Source organism: Podarcis raffonei, chromosome 8 (assembly GCF_027172205.1).
Source record: "Podarcis raffonei isolate rPodRaf1 chromosome 8, rPodRaf1.pri, whole genome shotgun sequence".
Lineage (NCBI taxonomy): Eukaryota > Metazoa > Chordata > Lepidosauria > Squamata > Lacertidae > Podarcis > Podarcis raffonei.
This window is the reverse complement of record NC_070609.1, coordinates 17,545,434-17,565,201: the sequence shown is the minus strand read 5'-3', so window position 1 is coordinate 17,565,201 and position 19,768 is coordinate 17,545,434. Positions and strand designations below refer to the sequence as shown.

The window sequence follows — 19,768 nt, the reverse complement described above, 5'->3', positions numbered from 1 at the left end:
CTGATTGGCTGATTGATATCTGATACCCTTTAAAAATGTGTGACAGAAGGGAGGATTATTGGGTTGTTCTTGTTTATTTTTATTATGTATTTTCTGTTTTTATATTGTGGTTTTATGTTGTGAGGCCTGCAGGTGTAGGGCAGTATACAAATAATAATAATAATAATAATAATAATAATAATAATAATAATAAAGATTGCTGCATTCAAAACATTTGTGGAAAGAAATCAAGGGTTGTATTCAAAGTCAGACCAATTTAAATGGGCTTATGCTGCACAGAATATAGTTGGAGACAGTGGCGTAGCGTGGGGGGTGCAGGGGGGGCCGGCTGCACCGGGCACAACATCTGGGGGTTAGGGTTAGGGGGCGCAAATCCACGGGTTAGGGGTGCAAATTACTTGCCTTGCCCCGGGTTCTGACAACCCACGCTACGCCACTGGTTGGAGAGAAGGCCTTGTAGACATTTTGGCAATTTGATGTAAGATCTGAGGGAAGCCATATGGGATACAATTGTGATTTGTTGTTATTTCCTTAAACTAATGGTATTGTGTCATGTGTAATGATTGCTTATATTTTTTTTTCTAAAAAATGATAACAAGAGACCTGGGGGGAAAGGATGGTGGGAGTAAGCGCTTCAAAATATATATGGCTTTTTTTTTCAGAGTGGTGAGTTTTTACCTGACACAAAGGCCACAGCATTAGAACGGGGTGCATAATGTCTTCAACTTGTAAATCAATTAATTTTGCAGCAATACAATTAAAAAGGCAAAATGTTGTGATGTAGTAACATATTTTTTATTTTACGGCAAAGCAACCAGTGTTCACGAGTCTTCCCTCACCCTGGGTTACAGTAAAGGCACCCAAAATCAACAGAAAAAACTACAGTTAGCAGACCCCGGTTAAAAGGAAGTTGCGGTTCGCATTATGAAACCTGATTGGTAATAAAGTTATGAAATTTGTAGAAGGAAAGCGTAGCGGCAGGCACTGAAGATTGTTCTCAGCGGATCCAGCTTGCCAATCTGAAAACGGCAATAAAAAACGAGTGAAATAAGGTTGGGTATTTCCTACATGTGCATACATAAATTTCACCTTGTTTGCTGGTTAATGACGCCAGCACAAGAACACCACATCAAGTGTTAACATAACAGGTGAGGCAGCTGCACTACACATTTGGAGCCTACGGGATGAATAAGATGCTTTTCTTTCACAGAGACTCAGGCTTAATTCCTCAACATCCTGACTAGGGAATGGGACTTGATGAACATGGCAGGAATTTCTTCTGAGGAAACAAGATACAGGATTGCACTGAACTTTACCTGCATGGCTCTTCTTTTGAAACAGACTTATCTACATTTCCAAGTTACATTTTTTCACATATCTGAAGAGACACTGGCATATGTGTTGTAAGATGCATACAAATATTTAGGGAGGCGACAGGAATAGCAGGCTGGTCTTGTGCATACATTTTTTGTTGCCTGAGGCAGAGCAGCAAATGGAATTGCTCCCCAATTCAAGGTTTAAAGTACCCAACGATACCTTAGGTAGAAAAATCATCCTAGTGTGTTTCCCTCTCCCTAATTCTGGTCTCTGGGGCCAGAACTTTTTTTAAAAAAAAAAAATGGATAAAACAAACGATCCCCAAATCAAGACTTCTTCTTTGTCAATAATTCCTGTGGAAGTCAGTAACTGGGAATCAGATATACGTTGTGTCTTGACAAGATTCAGAAATATAACTTTGCTTATGCTTTTTATATCATGATCTATTCAGGTTTGTGGGGGGGGGGGATTAACTAGCATTACTCTTATACGTATAAATATTTCCCTCTGTGTGTTAAAACATTGCTCTGCACAATGTTTAAGCCCCACAGCACCTATGGACATGCAGTAAAAATTCAGGATCAGCAGGCTGTCATCTTGACATCAAACCTGACCCAAGAGGAGATGGGGATATGTGTAATAATATTATTTCCATTAATTTATTGCCCACCCTTCACCATGAAGTCCCTGGGTGGGTTACCACAACAAAAAATACAACATTTAAAAAGTTACAAGGAAATACAGACAAGAGAACAGTGTACTATAGGTTGAGGTTTTCTTATTAGGTTCACAACAGTATAACCCACCATGACACCCTCCAGGTAGCATTTAGGATTCATGCCTAAATGCTTGATAGAAACTTCTGGTACAGAGAACAAAGTATGGCTAACAACAAATCTATGGTTTCTATTTGTTCTTTGGAGCTACAGCTATCTGAAATATGGGATCATCTTAAAATGGCACCGAGAACTGATGCTCTGAACTAAAAGATTATTCTTCAACTCAAGTTTTGAAACATGCATATTGCAATAAGCCATCTATATTAAGCAGCTGGTATTTCACATTTTGCATTCCACTTCTTACATTCATTGCCAATAGTCCTATATACCCACACCCCAAGGTAACCCATATACGAACGTCTTTGGACAAACTAGCATAGTTTAGTCTCTCTTGGTGCGAAAGCAGCATCCTCTGTACTCACCTGAGTGTATTTCCCAGGTTGAATGGTCAGGTTTATGGTGCCTGGAAAAACAAAATGCAGGCAACCATCTCAGACCAAGTGCAAAACAACAAGAATGTTGATGCGCTTGAACTCACGGGGGGGAAATCATCATGTAATTGCTAGAAGGAGTGGGTGAGGGTGCATCATTAAGTCACTATTTTAGAAAGCGCTTTTAAAGATTAAGTAAGAGGCTACTAAGGACATCAAGTGGATCCTACAAATGATTGCATCCTGAAAAGGTACAGGAAATACTCAAGCTAGGCTTTTGAGGAGGAATGGATAGGGCAATAAGGGCATGGACATATAAGCATGTTGTAAAACAGGGAAAGTACACATTATAATAAGAAACAACTAGATCTGAGGAGAATCTGCTGTTTCTTTTTTGAGTGAGTGGGTGTCAGGAATCTTTCACCGAGTGCTTCAGTTTGAAGGAGAGTTTGCTTTTAAAAAGTCAAAGTATTTGGGTAGATTACAAGATCATTTCAAAATATCCATCTATTTCAAGCTTTAATTCATAAAGATTTAAAAAGAACTTGAAACAGATGGGTCTTTCAAAACACAAAACCTTATTTTGTACTCCAAAACACTTCTTTTCCGTAACTACTGCAGATGTAATATCAATAACTTCCTGCCCCACAGCAGAGCAGGGGTGATTGTGTTCACAATTACAGCTGCTGTGAATGACCATTTTGTTCATCAGGTTTTATACTGAATCATTGCAGACTGTTCTTTTTTGCATTTCATTGTCATGTGGCTATATTTCCCATATCCCCTTCCCCTTATTGCCACATATGTAACTGCCAACTGAAGATAACAGAGGCGCCAGGTTGCCCCCAAGTTTTAGGGGGGTCTGGGGTGCATCACATGTGTGACGTCTGGAGGAGCTGAGGACTGAAGCTGCCACACACCCACACATGTGCTGGGCCCCCTCAAACAAATATCAAGGGGGCTGCATTTGCTAAAGTGGAGTGACTCTAACCAGTGTGCCACAATTAATCTCAATAAACTACTACTATCCCAAGTTGATGTTATTATGCTCATATTCACAGGGCTACTTGAACCATGAGCATCCAGTCTTCCAGCTTACGCTGTTAATAGCTGCACCTGCCAGCTCACCTAAGGGGTAACTGAGCCACATCCAGATCACTTGTATCTCTTTGTTGGCTGCACAGTCCTTGCAGTTGGAAAGGAAAGTTGCTCTCCCAGTAAAAAACTGAAATTGTACTTCTGAAATTTAACTTTGTGTTCTCCGGAAAGTTACAATGGCTGTTCACTGAAAGCTATAAAAGTGCATTGAACTGAGCTTTCCCCTCTATTACTGTACTTCAACGCTACATAAGAGGGTGAAGGAAAAGAAAACCAAACAAGTGCGCTTTCGTTTCGGAAATGATGAATAATGAAAAGAATGCACTCCCATTTATGTCTAACTTGTTTCTAAGTGAAAGCAATGAAAACACATTAATTAATGGTTGAAATTAATTAAAACGATTCTGCTTCATTTCTGCCATTGCTTATTCATAGGAGGCATTCTTAAAACTGACAAGAAGCATTGCATTGTATTACTAAGAATGTTCTTTGGGGGGAACAGAGACCCTGAAGAACTCTGAAAGAGGCAAGACATAACACAACCCTAAAGCTGGTATACTTCTTTTCCTGAGTAAGAAGACCAAACTTAGAGGATATAATTCCTGGCCAATCACTAAATGCAAAAAACCTGAACATGATATATTTCTTTCACCTATATATGCAGCAATTTAAAAATTAAATATATAAGTGGTAGCCAATAAGAAGTATAAACATGATTAAATGAACTTATGTACATTTTAGTACAGTGCCTAATAACAGAAATTGTTCTGAGCTCTAGCTGTGCTGACTGGGGCAAGACTGGCAGGGCTCAGGATTTGCTGGTACTACCAGAACAGATTCCCCCTTCCTCATTGGACTGTTCAACCAGGATGCAAAATACTGCTTCTAGGAAATTAATACTCACAGGTTCCTGACTTTCAAAAGGTGGTGGAGGAGGCTGAAAGAGAAAAGGAAGGAAATGGTTCGATTTCAATGCAATGCAAGAGATGTAGAATCCTGTTTGTAGGAAATTGATACTCACAGGTTGACTTCCGCCAGGTGGTGGTGGAGGCTGAAAGGGAAAAGGAAGGAAATGCTTCTGTTTCAAAACACTGCAAAATCTTTAGAATACTGTTTGTAAGAAATTGATACTCACAGGTTGATTTCCACCAGGGGGTGGTGGAGGCTGAAAGAGAAAAGGAAGGAAATGCTTTTATTTCAAAAACAAGTTGAATGATGTAAAATCCTGTTTCTAGGAAATTGATACTCACAGGTGGTGCATTTATTCCAGCTGATACCGAAGTCTGAAATAAAGGAAGGGAGGGAACGTTTGCGTTCCAAAACCATTTCATGCATTTCACTTTCCAAACCAGGGTGTGTTCACATTAGCACCTTAAAGCATTTCACAGCATGTTCCATCTAGCTGTTGACATGAGCATGGCTTAGTGTCATAGGAATGGCTTAATCCAATGATCCTGAAACTCATTTGAGAAACATTGCATCAAACGGCAATATTTCACAACAAATTACAGGGTGCCCATGCATTTAATATAATGTCATGTGAATACGGAATAAAAAAAACCAGCACTGGAAATGAAGTGAATGAATGATAAATGGAAGTGTGGACACAGCCTCAAATTCTTTTATAAAGTGGATTTGTTGTGCTATAGAAAAAGAGGCCTTTAATGTACTTTAATTACTCTGAGCTAAAATTCCACTACATGCCTGAATCCCTCCTGTAAAATACTGACAGTCCAGAGGCACCTTTCACAAGAGGTGAAATAGAAGGGAATGGGAATGCTTGCAAATCTGATTTGTAGGAAGTTAAGGTTGCAGCCAGCCTTCTTATTTGGCATTCAACCTGAACCATTTGCAGAAAATCCATGGGGAGGTTGGAAAACAACGTCAGTTGCTTATTGGGGAAAACATGTAGAATCCTGCTTGTAGGAAATTAATACTCACAGGTTGATCATTTCCACTGGGTGGAGGAGGAGGCTGGAAGAGAAAAGGAAGAAAATGATTCCATTTCAAAAACAATGCAAATCATGCAGGATCCTGTTTCTAGAAACTGATACTCACAGGTGGTCCATATCCTGCATATGGCAAGGGAGGCTGAAAGAGGGGGGGGGAAGGGAAATATTTGCCTTTCAGAACAATACAGAAGCCGTAAATTCCTGTTTGTAGGGAAATTAATACTCACAGGTTGATCATTTCCACTGGGTGGAGGAGGCTGGAAGAGAAAAGGAAGAAAATGCTTCCATTTCAAAAACAATGCAAATGATGCAGAATCTTGTTTCTAGGAAATTGATACTCACAGGTGGTCCATATCCTCCATATGGCGAAGGAGGCTGAAAGAGGGGGGGAAAGGGAAATATTTGCTTTTCAAAACAATGCAAAAGCTGTAAATTCCTGTTTGTAGGGAAATTAATACTCACAGGTTGCTGATTTTCACCAGCTGGTGAAGGCTGAAAGATAAAGGGAAATATATATTTATAGGGCATTCATTCTGATTTGTTTTTGGATAGGTAATAAAACATTGGGTCAAGCAAGTGTCACCCCACACTTTTCCTGTTACTTTCCTTATTGCAAAAAGTCCAGTTTGCAGAGCAGTGGGGGAAAGATTCCTCTGCAAGGGCATCAAATCAATTTGTGCCACCTGAACTTGTCAGTATGTGAGTGAACCCCATTTAGCATTGGTCTGGAAGTAGCCTAATACTTACAGGCTGTCCATATCCTGTATATGGCTGAGGATCCTGAAAAAGAAAGGGAAAGAAATTCTTGTACAGTGGTACCTCTGGTTACGAACGCTTCGGGTTACGAAGGCCGCTAACCCAGAAGTAGCTGCTCCTGGTTGTGAACTTTGCCCCAGGATGCAAACAGAAATCACGCACCAGAGGTGCACACGCAGCGGGAGACCCGATTAGCAAAAGCGCGCCTCAGGATAAGAATGGTTTCAGCTTAAGAACGGACCTCCGGAACGAATTAAGTTCGTAACCAGAGTACCACATGCAAATGATGTAGAATCACACTGGTAGGAAAATAATACTCACTTGTGGTCCATATATTCCTACTGATACGGAAGACTGAAACAAAGAAGGAAGAAAACATTTACATTCCAACACAAAACACAAATACAAAATATTTTTTGTAGGAAATCAAGTACTCCTCCAGATGACTTATTTATTGAATGTTCATCCTGATTTGCTTCTTCAAAGCTTTTGCAAACTGTGTCTGGCCTTTATTGAGCATTTGTTCTGATTTGTCTGTAGGGCAATTAAATGATAATGAGCATTTGTCCTGCATTCATCCCAATTTGCTTGCTCCCCCCCCCCATCTTCCCATTAATAATTTTTTCATTGCATTTCACTTTCCAAACCACAAGGAGTCAGGGTGTGTTCACATTACCACCTGAAAGCATTTCACAGCACTTTCCATCTAGCTGATAACATGAGCATAGCTTAGTGTCATAGGAATGGGTTAATCCAATTGTCCTGAAACTGGTTTGAGACACAATACATCAAATGGTAATACAGAGGAACCTCAGTTTTTAAGTGTCTCTGAAGCCAAATGTTTCGGTTTTCGAATGCTGAAAACCCGGAAGTAATTGCTTCCGTTATCGAATGGCTTCCGAGGTGCGTTTCTCAATTTTCTCCATTGAAATTGCAGACCGCCCATTGTGCCTCAGTTGTCGAATGTTTCGGAAGTCAAATGGTCTTCCAGAATGGATTACGTTCAACACCCAAGGTTCCACTGTATTTCACATTTCAAATTACAGGGTGCCCATGCATTTAATATAATGTCATGTGAATATGCAATAAAAAACCAGCACTGGAAATGAAGTGAATGTATGATAAACAAAAGTGTGGCCACAGCCTCAAATTCTTTTCTAAAGTGGATTTGTTGTGCTATAGCAACAGGCGCCTTTAATCTACTTTAATTGCTCTAAACTGAAGTTCTGCTACGTGCCTGAATCCCTCCTGTAAAATACTGACACTCCAGAGGCACCCTAATACAGAAGAGGAGAAAGAGAAGTGGATGGGAATGATTCGAAAGCACCCCCGGGTGCAAGTAGATAAATAGGGACCGCTTACCAGCGGGAAGGTAAACGGCGTTTCCGTGTGCGGCTCTGGCTCGCCAGAGCAGCGATGTCACGCTGGCCACGTGACCCGGAAGTGTCTGCGGACAGCGCTGGCCCCCGGCCTCTTGAGTGAGATGGGCGCACAACCCCAGAGTCTGTCAAGACTGGCCCGTACGGGCAGGGGTACCTTTACCTTAAGGTTGCAGCCAGCCTTCTTATTTGGCATTCAACCTGAACCATTTGCAGAAAATCCGTGGGGAGGTTGGAAAACAACATCAGTTGCTTATTGGGAAAAACATGTAGAATCCTGCTTGTAGGAAATTAATACTCACAGGTTGATTTCTAGGAAATTGATACTCACAGGTGGTCCATATGGTCCATATGGTGGTGGAGGCTGAAAGAGAAGGAAGGAATGTTTGTTGGGCATTCATTATGGTTTGTTTGCGGGGAGGTTATAAAATAGTGTGTCAAGCTAGTGTCATCCCACACTTTTCCTGTTACTTTCCTTATTGCAAAGAGTCCAATTTGCAAAGGGGTGGAGGAAGGAATGTTGTGCAAGGGCATCAAATCAATTTAATTGTTCATCCTGAACTTGTCGGTATGTGACTGAACCCCATTCAAAAATAGCATCAATTTGGAAGTGGCCTAATACTTACAGGCTGCCCATATGCTGGATATGGCTGAGGACCCTGAAAGACAAAGGGAAGAAAATGCTTGCATTCCAATACAATTAAAAAACACTTTAAATCTTTTTCTAAGAAACTAATATTCACAGGCTGCCCATTTCCCTGATTTGGTGGGGGAGGAGGCTAAAAGAGAAAGGGAAGGAAATGTTTCTATTTCAAAAACAATGCAAATGATGTAAAATCATGTTGTTAGGAAAATAATACGCACAGGTTGTCCATATATTCCAAATGATACCGAAGACTGAAAGAAAAAAAGGAAGACAACATTTGCATTCTAAACCTATACACAAGTATAAAATACTTTTTGTAGGAAATCAAGTGCTTCTCCAGATTACTTGTTTATTGAGTGTTCATCCTGATTTGCCTCTCAAAGCTTTTGCGAACTGTGCCTGGCCTTTATTGAGCATTTGTTCTCATTTGTCCGTAGGGCAGTTAAACAATAATGAGCATTCATCCTGCATTTATCCTGGTTTGCTCCCCCCTCCCTTCATCTTCCCATTAATCATTTCTTCCTTGCATTTCACTTTCCAAACCACAAAGAGTCAGGGTGTGTTCACATTAGCACCTTAAAGCATTTCACAGCACTTTCCATGTAGCTGTTGACATGAGCACAGCTTAGTGTCATATGAATGGCTTAATCCAATCATCCCGAAACTCGTTTGAGAAACAATGCATCAAACGGTAATATTTCACAACAATTTACAGGGTGCCCATGCATTTAATATATTGTCATTAAAAAAACCAGTACTGGAAATGCAGTGACTGTATGATCAATGGAAGCGTGGACACAGCCTCAAATTCTTTTATAAAGTGGATTTGTTGTGCTATAGCAACAGAGGGCAAAATATAAAGAATCCTGCTTGTAGGAAATGAATACTCACAGGTTGATCATTTCCACTGGGTGGAGGAGGCTGGAAGAGAAAAGGAAGAAAATGCTTCCATTTCAAAAAAACAATGCAAATCATGCAGAATCTTGTTTCTAGGAAACTGATACTCACAGGTGGTCCATATGGTCCATATGGTGGCGGAGGCTGAAAGAGAAGGAAGGAATGTTTGTTGGGCATTCATTATGGTTTGTTTGCGGGGAGGTTATAAAATAGTGTGTCAAGCTAGTGTCATCCCACGCTTTTCCTGTTACTTTCCTTATTGCAAACAGTCCAATTTGCAGAGGGGTGGAGGAAGAAATGTTGTACAAGGGCTTCAAATCAGCTTTAACTGTGCAACCTGAATTTGCTAGTTTGTGAGTGAGCCCCATCCAAAAACAGCATCAGCCTCGAAGTGGCCTAATACTCACAGGCGGTCCATATCCTGGATATGGCTGAGAACCCTGAAAGAGAAAGGAAAGTAAATGCTTGCATATAAAATAGAAAGACTTAAAATTTTGTTCTAAGAAACTAATACTCACAGGCTGTCCATTTCCTTGATTTTGTGGTGGAGGAGCGGGCTAAATGGGAAAGGGAAGGAAATGCTTACATTTCAAAAACAACCCAAATGATGTGAAATCCTGTTGGTAGTAAATTAATACTCACAGCATATAAATATACGGCTGCTCCTGGATTCTGCTGAGGTTGTTGGGGAGGCTGAAGAAGAAAAGGAAGGAACTGTTTGCATTATTTTCATTTCCGAGAAACTGGTGTTTAAATTAAGGGTGCAGCTAAACCTATGGATTTTACCTCCATTTGGCTGCCGTTTGTTACTTACATGATAGGCCAAACATGCGGAAGGCAAGTCCCAATGATATATGGCTATACTTGGTGTTCATAACATTTGTTTTGTACTATTTCAGATTCACTGTGTAGTCCCTTTGAACCCTGTTTTTTGTACTTTTTCATTTTCCTTTATTTCATACTCCTTACTGGATTGTTATTTTAGCTTCATAATAAAGTCTTGATTAAAAAAAAATGATGCAACAACCGCTTTTTTAATGATGAGTTCTGTGAAGAACACGGGTATCATGCCAGAGTTTGTAAGGTGAGGGGTTGCCCGTGACATGTACCAGAAAGTAGGGGGCATACCTGCTTAATAGAGTCAATTGGAGCATGTTATTCCAAATAAATACTTCAGGCAAGCCCAGTCTAAATATAAGCACCGAGGGAAATTTGGATCCCCCCCGCTTCAGAGCTGGATTCCTTTGCCATATAACACACTTTTTACTCCAAAAATGAAATATCCTGAGGCATGAGGAAGTGATGGATTGCTGCCTAACAAGTCCAAAGGCCTCTTAGGCACATGGAAATAGCTTTTCAACTCTTTGGATCATGTGCACCTCTATGGCTCTATGACTTTTATATATGGTAGCTCACTTAGCTACCATAGGATATGAAATAAGGAGGCAAACCAAATTTGTCATACTCACCTGTTGTTGGTAAGAACCAGCGTTACTCTACAGAAACAGTAATTTAAAAAGTTTTGTTAGTTTTCTAATAAATGTTTGTTTGGTTTTTTTATTTAAAAAAAAGCATGGCAGAAGCCCAGGCTTATATAGGCATTAGGCGCGTGTGTCAACCACAAGATATGCCTTGTATCTTTGGGAAGAAGCTTGATCTGTTTCAGCGTCTTTATAATTCAACTTGGGATCAGGACCAAATACAGTCTGTTAAAAGCAAGGCCCAACTTTTCCCCATTCACTATAATAGGTGCTATAATAGCTGCTATAATTCACTATAATAGGCACTATAATAGGGGAATCTAAAAACAGCTATGTTTGTATTTTCACCCCTTTTCAAGGCAGCAGATGGAATTTGCAGGCATAATGTAGGTGCACATGATCTGACTCAGTATAAGGCAGTGGTGACCTCTTGAATGATCTTCTCATGCATAGGATATTAAAAAAAAAAAAAGAACTCCAACATTTTGTCCCTAACAGTGTACATATAGTACATGTGAATTGGTCATAAGAAAAGTAATAAACAAAGAAGCTACCCACCTGGAACGGCCATTGATAGCGGTTATTCTTGAAAGAAAAAGATAAGAAACAAATGAAGAGTTAATTACTTCAGTTCCTTAAGAGAGCTATTATGAAAAGATGGAGGTATTCTGAGTTCTCAAATCCAGGAGGTGGAGAGATGGGCTGTTCTGAACAAGGTTGCACTCTCCTAGAAGCAGCAAGTCCATAGCTTGGAGGTTCTCCTGTATCCAACGCTCTCACCGGAGACTCAGGTGGCCTCATTGGCTAGGATTGCCTTCTCCAGTTTCAGCTGGTTCCCCAGCTCTGGCCCCATTTGGCCCACTGTGCTATGTACTCTGTTAACTTCCAGGCTGGACTGTCGTGATGTGCTCTAGGTGGGGCTGCTTTTGAAGACGACTTCAATTGGTTCAAAATGAAGCCAGATTGCTGGCTGGGGTTTCATTGTACAACATTTGCATTGGTTGCCAGTTTGTTCCCAGCCCCAAATGAAGGTCTCACACTAGAGTTTAATGCTCGAAAGAACTTGGGCCCCAAATATCTGAAAGAACACCTTCTTCCTTACAGTCCCTCTCAAGTATTAAGTTCTGCAGAGAGAGACCTCTTGGTAGTTTCATCACCTTCAGAAGCTCAGTGGACTTGGGTGAGAAAAGGCATTCTCAGACTATGGCAGCCCCTAAGTTCTGAAATTCCCTCCCCACAGAGGTGCATCTGGTGCCTTCACTAAGCAGTTCTTGAAGAATCCTGGAGACACTTCATTCTACCTTTGTCTTGGACACTTGAGATCTATATTTTTGGGATCCACTCTATCATTATGATTGTAATTTGTTTTTAATTGTTTTTAACTTTTTTTCCAATTGCTAGGACCTGCCCTTGGACCTTGGGTCGGAGGGCAGGTAAAAAATATTTTTCTTCATTGTTGCTTTCATTAAATGGGGTTATTTTACCCATTGTGCACTGGTAAACCTAAGTTCTTCACCAACGCTTTAATTGCCATTCCCCCCCTAAATTGGTACCATTTGTACTCTCAGATATTCTGCAAAATCCAAACAATACTGGCCTCAAACATAATAATAATAATAATAATAATAATAATAATAATAATAATAATTTATTTATACCCCGCCCAGCCCCAGTTTCCCCAGCCACTCTGGGCGGCTTCCAATCAAGTGTTAAAAACAGTTTTAACCGCATATTGTCTTCCCATATTTTTAAAAATACTCATTGATTGTGATTTATTTGGGTTCAGACAGTATTGTTGCAGTACAATATTTGTATCACAGACTGGTATAGTACCTTGCCTCCTCTTGCTCTCATTTTGCCCAGTGCCTTTTTTTCAGGGGGTACTCAATGGTACCTCTTGTTGTTGTTGTTAAAAAGCGTGACCACATACCGTAACAACTTCGCGGTGAGTACCAGCACCTATTTTTCTAGGGGGAAATGCACCAATGTTGCCATATACAGTACCTTGTCAGCAATCGCCAGTCTTTTATACAAAGATTGTACTGCAACGTAAACACTGTAACATCTAAACAAGTCTGGCAGCTTTTCCAGAGGATGGCTTTACAGTGAAAAAACTGTGTACCTTCTGCCCACTTGTTATGCAAGATCCAATACCTTTTCTCAAAGAATTTTATTTGAGAGCTTTATGTACATTTCCAATTACCGTGAACTAAAATCAACAGATTTTTGATCCCCGGTGTGTGTTTGAATGTTTCAGCAACTGCATCTTTGGCAAACCGATTCAAATGTTCTTTTAGAAAGACGCAAATGCCCAATTCCTTTGCCCGCAGCCAATTCATTGACCATGCCCAGGAGTATCAAAGTCAACCTGACAAATCCAACACATCCGGTGACCGTGGCGGTATGTGACCTTTTCATTCTCTGGGACAAAAAGCTGTGGATTTGCTCTAGCTGCAAACTTAAGAAGAGAACTGGAAGGCTCTTCACATTCATGCCAAACCTTGCTTGCCTTTGGAATAGCAAAATTGCGAACATCCTCCCCCCCCCCCCAGCAGTACTTACGTTTTGAGAATTCTTTCTAGAAAACGCTTCCTATAAAATAAAGGGGGGGGGCAGTAGGAGTTACTTTAAGTAGCACTTCATTAAAATGATTCCTAAGGTAGCAGAAAGGTGGCCATTATTTCAGGGCCCATTGGGTTTTCTGTGGATTCTGTTTCTTCCGATTCAGCAGGAGGTTTCCCCAGGGAAAGCGGCGGAGCAAAAACAACAAACAGCCACCTCTCGAATTTGTGACTTGAAATCACTTGAAATCATGGGACAAATGAAACTGTGGATGGGCCCTCAATGACAAGAAATAGACCTGTCATATTTTCTGAGAACAAACACCACCCATGGTTGAATAACTCTAGTCAGGAATTTTGCTTAAGCCGGAAACATCTGTCCGGCTGTGTTGGAGACATGGGGTTTTGTGTGCTACCCCTTTCCCACTGTGGTAACATTAAGTCCTGTTGAACTACAACTCCCATCAGCCTCAGCCAGCACAGCCATATTTATGTATTGGAATGACTGGTTTAATTTCAGTAGGTTGCTAGAAATTCTTAACTTTTACAGATTTAGCTAAACATTTTATACATGCAAACCTGAGAATCAGTCTCATTGAACTCAGTGGATCTTAGCATTAATTTTAAGTTACAAAATGCATAAATAATTTGACGTATGTATGCATGTATGATTTGTGTCTGCCATTGTTAGTTTTTGTTGTGGTTTTTGATCAGCTGTGTTATAGGACAAATACAATGCCGAAAATAGGTTACCGGTATTTCTGAGTATTTTATCTTTGACCCAAAAGTTTACATGGGTACATACATGGCTAATCAGAGATTTAAATCAAGGTTTCACTACTCCAGTTCTGTCATTCTCTATATCACACTGGCTCAAATCCAGTCCAGTACCACTGAAATTATATGAATCTGTTAATATAGAAAGCATTTTCCATATACTGTACTTACTTTCACTCTTTCTACGAGCTCCATCTATAACGAAAAGGAATACATTATTCAGAGTTTCTTAACTTCATAAGTGCAAACAAGACATCCTTCTGGATCTCTTGGTGGGTTTTGTTATCACTAAATATGGTTCCCTTCTAGATAGAGGGTCTTTGGGGATTAGGGGTACTGTATTTCAGCCATCCTACTCCAACGTAGATAACATATCCCAGAAGGCAACACTGAGGAATTCCATTATACAATGGGACATTTCAGGATTTCACAGTGGTCTCCAAGTTTTTTAACATCTATGTGCAATAGCTGAGCCCTACTTCTCAGAACAAATTCCTGGGTTTGGAATTACTTAACTCTAAGTCTGTGTCTTTTGCACCTAGTTCTATTTGGTGGGTCTTGGGATTCTAGGGGAAGCAAAGCCATGTCTGAGTTAGAGGAGCATTCAGATGTAAACTCCACCCACCACTTGTAGCCTGAAGTGGTACAGCCCTATTTGATTCCACTGAATGTATAAACTGCCCCAGGGCCGGCGGTGGGAAGAGAGATAAAGGGGTGGTTTGTGATGTGATCATATGAGAGTGCGGGAGGTGAAATAGTTAAACAAGTCACCCAATCAGAACCCGGACAGGGGGGCGTGTGGAGTCAGAGGGACTATAAAACCAGCTCTGGTTGGGGCGAAAGGGGAGTTCGTTGGGAATTGGGTGGTTGGTTGGAGTGGGAGTGAATTGGGATAGAATCTGTGGGTAAGTTGAGTTACTGTAGCGAAATAAGCTGAGTCAGGAACAGTTAGGGGCTAGGAAGACAAGTAAATATCTGAGAGGTGGTTTAGTGAGTGAGAGCAGGTAGCGGAACTTGTAGGTCTGGATAGGCACCCTATGATTGTAATTGACCGATACCATTTATGAAACCACACGCTTGTTAAACTGCAATAAATAAACAGAAGTTTATGTCCCAATTTAAACCTGACTGGACTCAGTATTGTACCAGGTAGGGCCTGGGTGGTGGCAGCGAGAAAAAAGTGGTGGCAAGAGGGATCAATAGACAGTGAAACGTCTGGGGACCCTGTGTGATCGCCACATGGTTTATATCCACTTATATTACATTTTTATCTCACTTTTCTTCAATGAAGAAGGTTCATTGCATCAACCCTCTAAGGTAGACCAGGCTAAGAGAGAAGTCATGTAGAGAGTACTGTGGCTCAGATTTGGATTCCGGTCATCTCACTTCAGGTCTTGACATGCTACCTGGTATACCAGACTTTAAATATATACAGTATATATATCTTAGCCCAGTAGCTGTCTTTACAACTTTTCATTCCGCTTAACACATCTCAGTATTGGGCACTAAGCTTATATGAAACAACCAGAGAAGAAAATCCTTTCCATTTACTTACCGGCATCTCGAATAATCTTTTCATCTGGAAGGGAAAGAGTGTAGGTTATTCAAAGAGGAGAGATTCCAAACATGGGGTTAAGATGGTAAACTCACATCCAGAACCAAAAATGCAGCTTGGGGACCTGCCCCACCCACCTTCTCTGTGTTCTACAGCCAGGCCATTCATAACTTTAGGCAAAGTGAGGTAGCCACTTCAGACGTCAGGTCTTGAGTGTCACAAAAAGGTAGAAATTGTTGGTAGAGGAGGGAGAGACACACATCTGGTGCTCTGCCTCAGCCAGGAAAATGTCTATAGCAAGCCCTGCCTAAGGCCCCGATCCAGCAGCTCGTACAGCAAGGGCTGCAATGCACAACTGCAAGCCAGGTGGGATCTTCAACAATATGAGAAAGGAGAACCTCAGTTTAGCCTCTCCATCTCCAAAGCTGCCAGTTGGCTCTAAGGATAAATATCTCAAGGACGCTACATGTGTGGAATCAGCCGTGTATGTTGTGCACAGTACCCATTCCCACGTACGTATTGCATGCTTCCACACACTGAGCTAGCAAGGTGCCCCTCCTAGGACATCCCTGGAGGAAGGCAGGGGTCAGTTCCCCCATTTACAATTTCAGCAGAAGGGTGTTGGGGGTCAGGTAGATCCCATGTTTGCCTCAACAACACTCCCCAAGCAGCCCTGCAAGAATAACGATGAGCTTAAAACTGTGGCAATCGTGAAAACAAATAGCACTATGACCCACCAGAGAAGGAAGTAACAACTCCTGATTCGTACATGTTAGCGACTTAAAATGCAACAAGGTTATTCCCACCAACCCACTGTGTTTCAAGTCACATTAGCATGTTGCTGTACACGCTAAAGAGGAGGCCGGGATGTCTTCACCCAATGCGCATTCTTTGTTTGGCATCCCTGCTGCTTTCAGCCCACTACCTCACTCCTATTCACGAAGCTGTCACCTGTGCATTCACAACAGCTGCCCCAAAATCTAAACAGCCCAGCTTAGGTGCAAAGGGCATGTGGCTGCCATTTTCAAATCGGATAGAAGCTGGTTTGAGAGGAGGTGCGTCAAATGGCAGCATGTCTCAAGAAGCTACAGGACAGATAGGGGGATGTGGCTAATGTCAAAATCCAGCAGCGGGGGTGCAATCAAGCCAGAGTAAATGGCAATGTGTACACAGCCCAGGTTTCTCTCTTATGGCTTTTTAAATGGGAATTTGCCACACATCATTGTGTTGTGCCCACTCTTTCTTAAGGTATAGGTGCATATTCTGTTCCTATCTCATCTGCCAACAGACCACTAGCCTAGAAAATTTTCTTCTGGGACACTCCAAAGGTAAAATTCTACGCCCAATGTCTTTTTGGACTAAGTTACATTGAACTCAGTGGGGCTTACTTTATTTATCTATTTATTGCATTTGCATCCTGAGAGGGAATACGTAGGATTCCATTGTTAGAGTGCAATTGGTTCGAATCTCCGCAATGGAGTGAGCTCCCGTTGCTCTGTCCCAGCTCCTGCCAACCTAGCAGTTCGAAAGCATGTCAGTGCGAGTAGATAAATAGGTACTGCTGTGGCAGGAAAGTAAGCGGTGTTTCCATGCGCTCTGGTTTCCATCACGGTGTTCCGTTGCACCAGAAACGGTTTAGTCATGCTGGCCACATGACCTGGAAAGCTGTCTGTGGACAAATGCCAGGTCTTTCGGCCTGAAAGCGAGATGAGCGCTGCAACCCCATAGTTGCCTTTGACTGGATCTAACTGTCCAGGGATCCTTTAACTTTACCTTTTACCTATAAGCACATATAACTTGGGGACTGGGATATGTGTCAACTTAACGCAGAAATCACAATGTCAGGTACATTTTTTTAAAAAAGCATTTTACCCAATTTGGGCTGTCGTCAGTCTACAAAAAAATGAAAAAGGAAAGAAAGAAAGAAAGAAAGAAAGAAAGAAAGGAGAAGTTAATTGATATTGTTGCTCTCCACATCAAAGATGAAACTGTTTAAGTGTACAGATCTTTGAGCACACTCTTAGTTATTGGAAGCAACCCCCAATAAAATTAAAAGAGCTTATCATGTTTTGGTCATAGAGCTGAGCCAGAATTCTTCAGAAGGTTCTTTTTCCAAGAACATTTTTGAGATTTATTTTTTTCTCACCCACCCAAGCTCAGAAAAAGTAGGTCATTTTGCAGAATTTTCTGCACACACTTTATCAAGTGTTAAGAGGCCATCTGCACACAACTCTAATTTAGCATCTAAGGAAGGCCTACAAAAGTACCGTAAGTCCATCAACTTCAATCTCACCCTATTGTATTTATTTTGTTGTTTCGCCTGTTACTAGCCTGATACGATCTTTGCATATTCTCTTTAGTATGTGCTCTTTTACCTTCCAAAATTACAGTTTCAGGGGGGTTTTGTTTTAAAAGGGGGGGCACAATTAACTCGACCTATTTACAGTGGTACCTCAGGTTAAGTACTTAATTCGTTCAGAAGGTCCGTACTTAACCTGAAACTGTTCTTAATTTGAAGCACCACTTTAGCTAATGGGGCCTCCCACTGCCGCCACGCCGCCGGAGCACAATTTCTGTTCTCATCCTGAAGCAAAGTTCTTAACCCGAGGTACTATTTCTGGGTTAGCAGAGTCTGTAACCTGAAGCGTGTGTAACCTGAAGCATATGTAACCCGAGGTACCAGTGTAGTGGCAATATGTTGCATACAATGTCTTTTAAAACTACAGAATTTGTATTTTTGTTGTGTTGTTGCCTTTCAATCTTCTGTTTGAGGGACTCTCAAACCAGTCTAGTCCAGTTTAAAGAAAAAGTACTGTTAAAAGGGAAAGCAGATATTTTGAAGTAGCCCACAGACATCAGACTGAGCAGACACACAGGCCACCTGGTCACAATCTTCCCCAAGATTGTGATCTCTAATTTCCAACTCTACAAATAAATGATCTCTACAAATAAATTAGAGAAATGATCTCTAATTTCCAACTCTACAAATAAATTATGCAGGTCTGTATCATCTTTTTTTGTGATATGTAAGTAGCAACCTTAGCACAAGGCATTGTACCCAGGATTATACATGCTTAACTTAGATCCAATAATTGAAGAGGGAAAGAAAGAACACAATAATTCTCTCTGTGTGTCCATGTGCATGAATATGAAAGGGATGGATCATAAGCTCACATATTCAAGGTGCTGGTCCAAAGAAACGACAAGGAGAAGAGAATACAATCAAAGAAACGAAACCTGTCATACCTGTTTCCTTCTGCCGAACCAATCAAACTACAAGAAGGAAGGGGGGGGAATAAATGTTATTTTTTTCCTATTGGCTTCCGCATGAGAAATTAAACTGATACAACCTTTGCACATTTCCCCCTGCATGTGCACACTTTCTCCTCCAAAACATACAGTTTCACAACCAGAAAAAAACGAGACTTATCACAGTCACTTGGCTTAAACTGCTGAAATGAAGAAACCTGAAGCTGGGATGGGGGGGGAGGCAGGGATGGATTTGTGAGTGGAAGGATGGTGAGCGCAGTTATACTCAGAACCGGGAGGAGCCAGAAGTGGAGGCAGAACAGTGCTTACCGGACCTCCTGCCAATGGCATTGCTGTGTCTTACCAGGAGGGAGAGGGTTGAGGTGGCAGGGAGGTTGGCAGGAGCTCCAGGTTTGCTCAGCTGGTTTGTTTGCATCACACAGTTCTCCCCTCTCCCTTGCAGTCTCCAAGTAAGGTGCAAGTACACTGGCAATAAGAGGTCAGTTAAGTGCCCTTGCCTCTCTGCACAGACCACTACTGCTCAGAACAAATTCTGAGATGTGGAATTACAGTCGTACCTTGGAAGTCTGTTCGACTTTCCCCACACTGGAAGAGTGGCAGACGAAGGTGATTGAGTATATGGGACTAGCAGAGACGACGAGCAGAATCCGTGACCAAGGGAAAGAGACGGCGGAAGAAGATTGGAAGAAATTTAAACTTTATCTTAAAAATTCTTGTAAAATTATTGAGTGTTAAAATGTCATGGGTAAAGCATAACAGATTTGCAGCGATAAATGATTGGATAGGAAAGAAAGAGGTTATAGAAAGGAACTAATAAGTAATTGGGACCAGGGGTTGCTGAAAAAAGTTCAAAACAGGGATGCAGAAAA

General features: G+C 41.3%; 1 protein-coding gene across 6 annotated transcripts; it reads right to left on the bottom strand.

Annotated features, from left to right (window-relative positions):
- Positions 1-775: 775 nt before the first annotated feature.
- LOC128418503 (basic salivary proline-rich protein 2-like) lies at positions 776-17,574 on the bottom strand. 6 transcript variants are annotated; one of them, XM_053398225.1, is made up of 20 exons: positions 17,502-17,574; positions 15,630-15,653; positions 14,246-14,269; positions 13,299-13,328; positions 11,295-11,321; positions 10,725-10,751; positions 9,898-9,948; positions 9,774-9,812; positions 9,663-9,695; positions 9,367-9,399; positions 9,250-9,279; positions 8,577-8,609; positions 8,339-8,371; positions 5,920-5,952; positions 5,567-5,599; positions 4,876-4,908; positions 4,647-4,676; positions 4,530-4,562; positions 2,519-2,559; positions 776-1,019 (listed from the first exon to the last, which is right to left on the bottom strand). In XM_053398225.1, the coding sequence occupies exons 2-19, from the start codon at positions 15,651-15,653 to the stop codon at positions 2,551-2,553; spliced, it is 555 nt and encodes a 184-aa protein (XP_053254200.1). In that variant the 5' UTR covers positions 17,502-17,574; the 3' UTR covers positions 776-1,019; positions 2,519-2,550. The 6 variants fall into 6 exon arrangements, with proteins under 6 accessions (XP_053254200.1, XP_053254201.1, XP_053254203.1 ...); XM_053398226.1 differs by lacking the exon at positions 8,577-8,609; XM_053398228.1 differs by lacking the exons at positions 8,339-8,371; positions 8,577-8,609.
- Between the last annotated feature and the right edge of the window lie 2,194 nt (positions 17,575-19,768).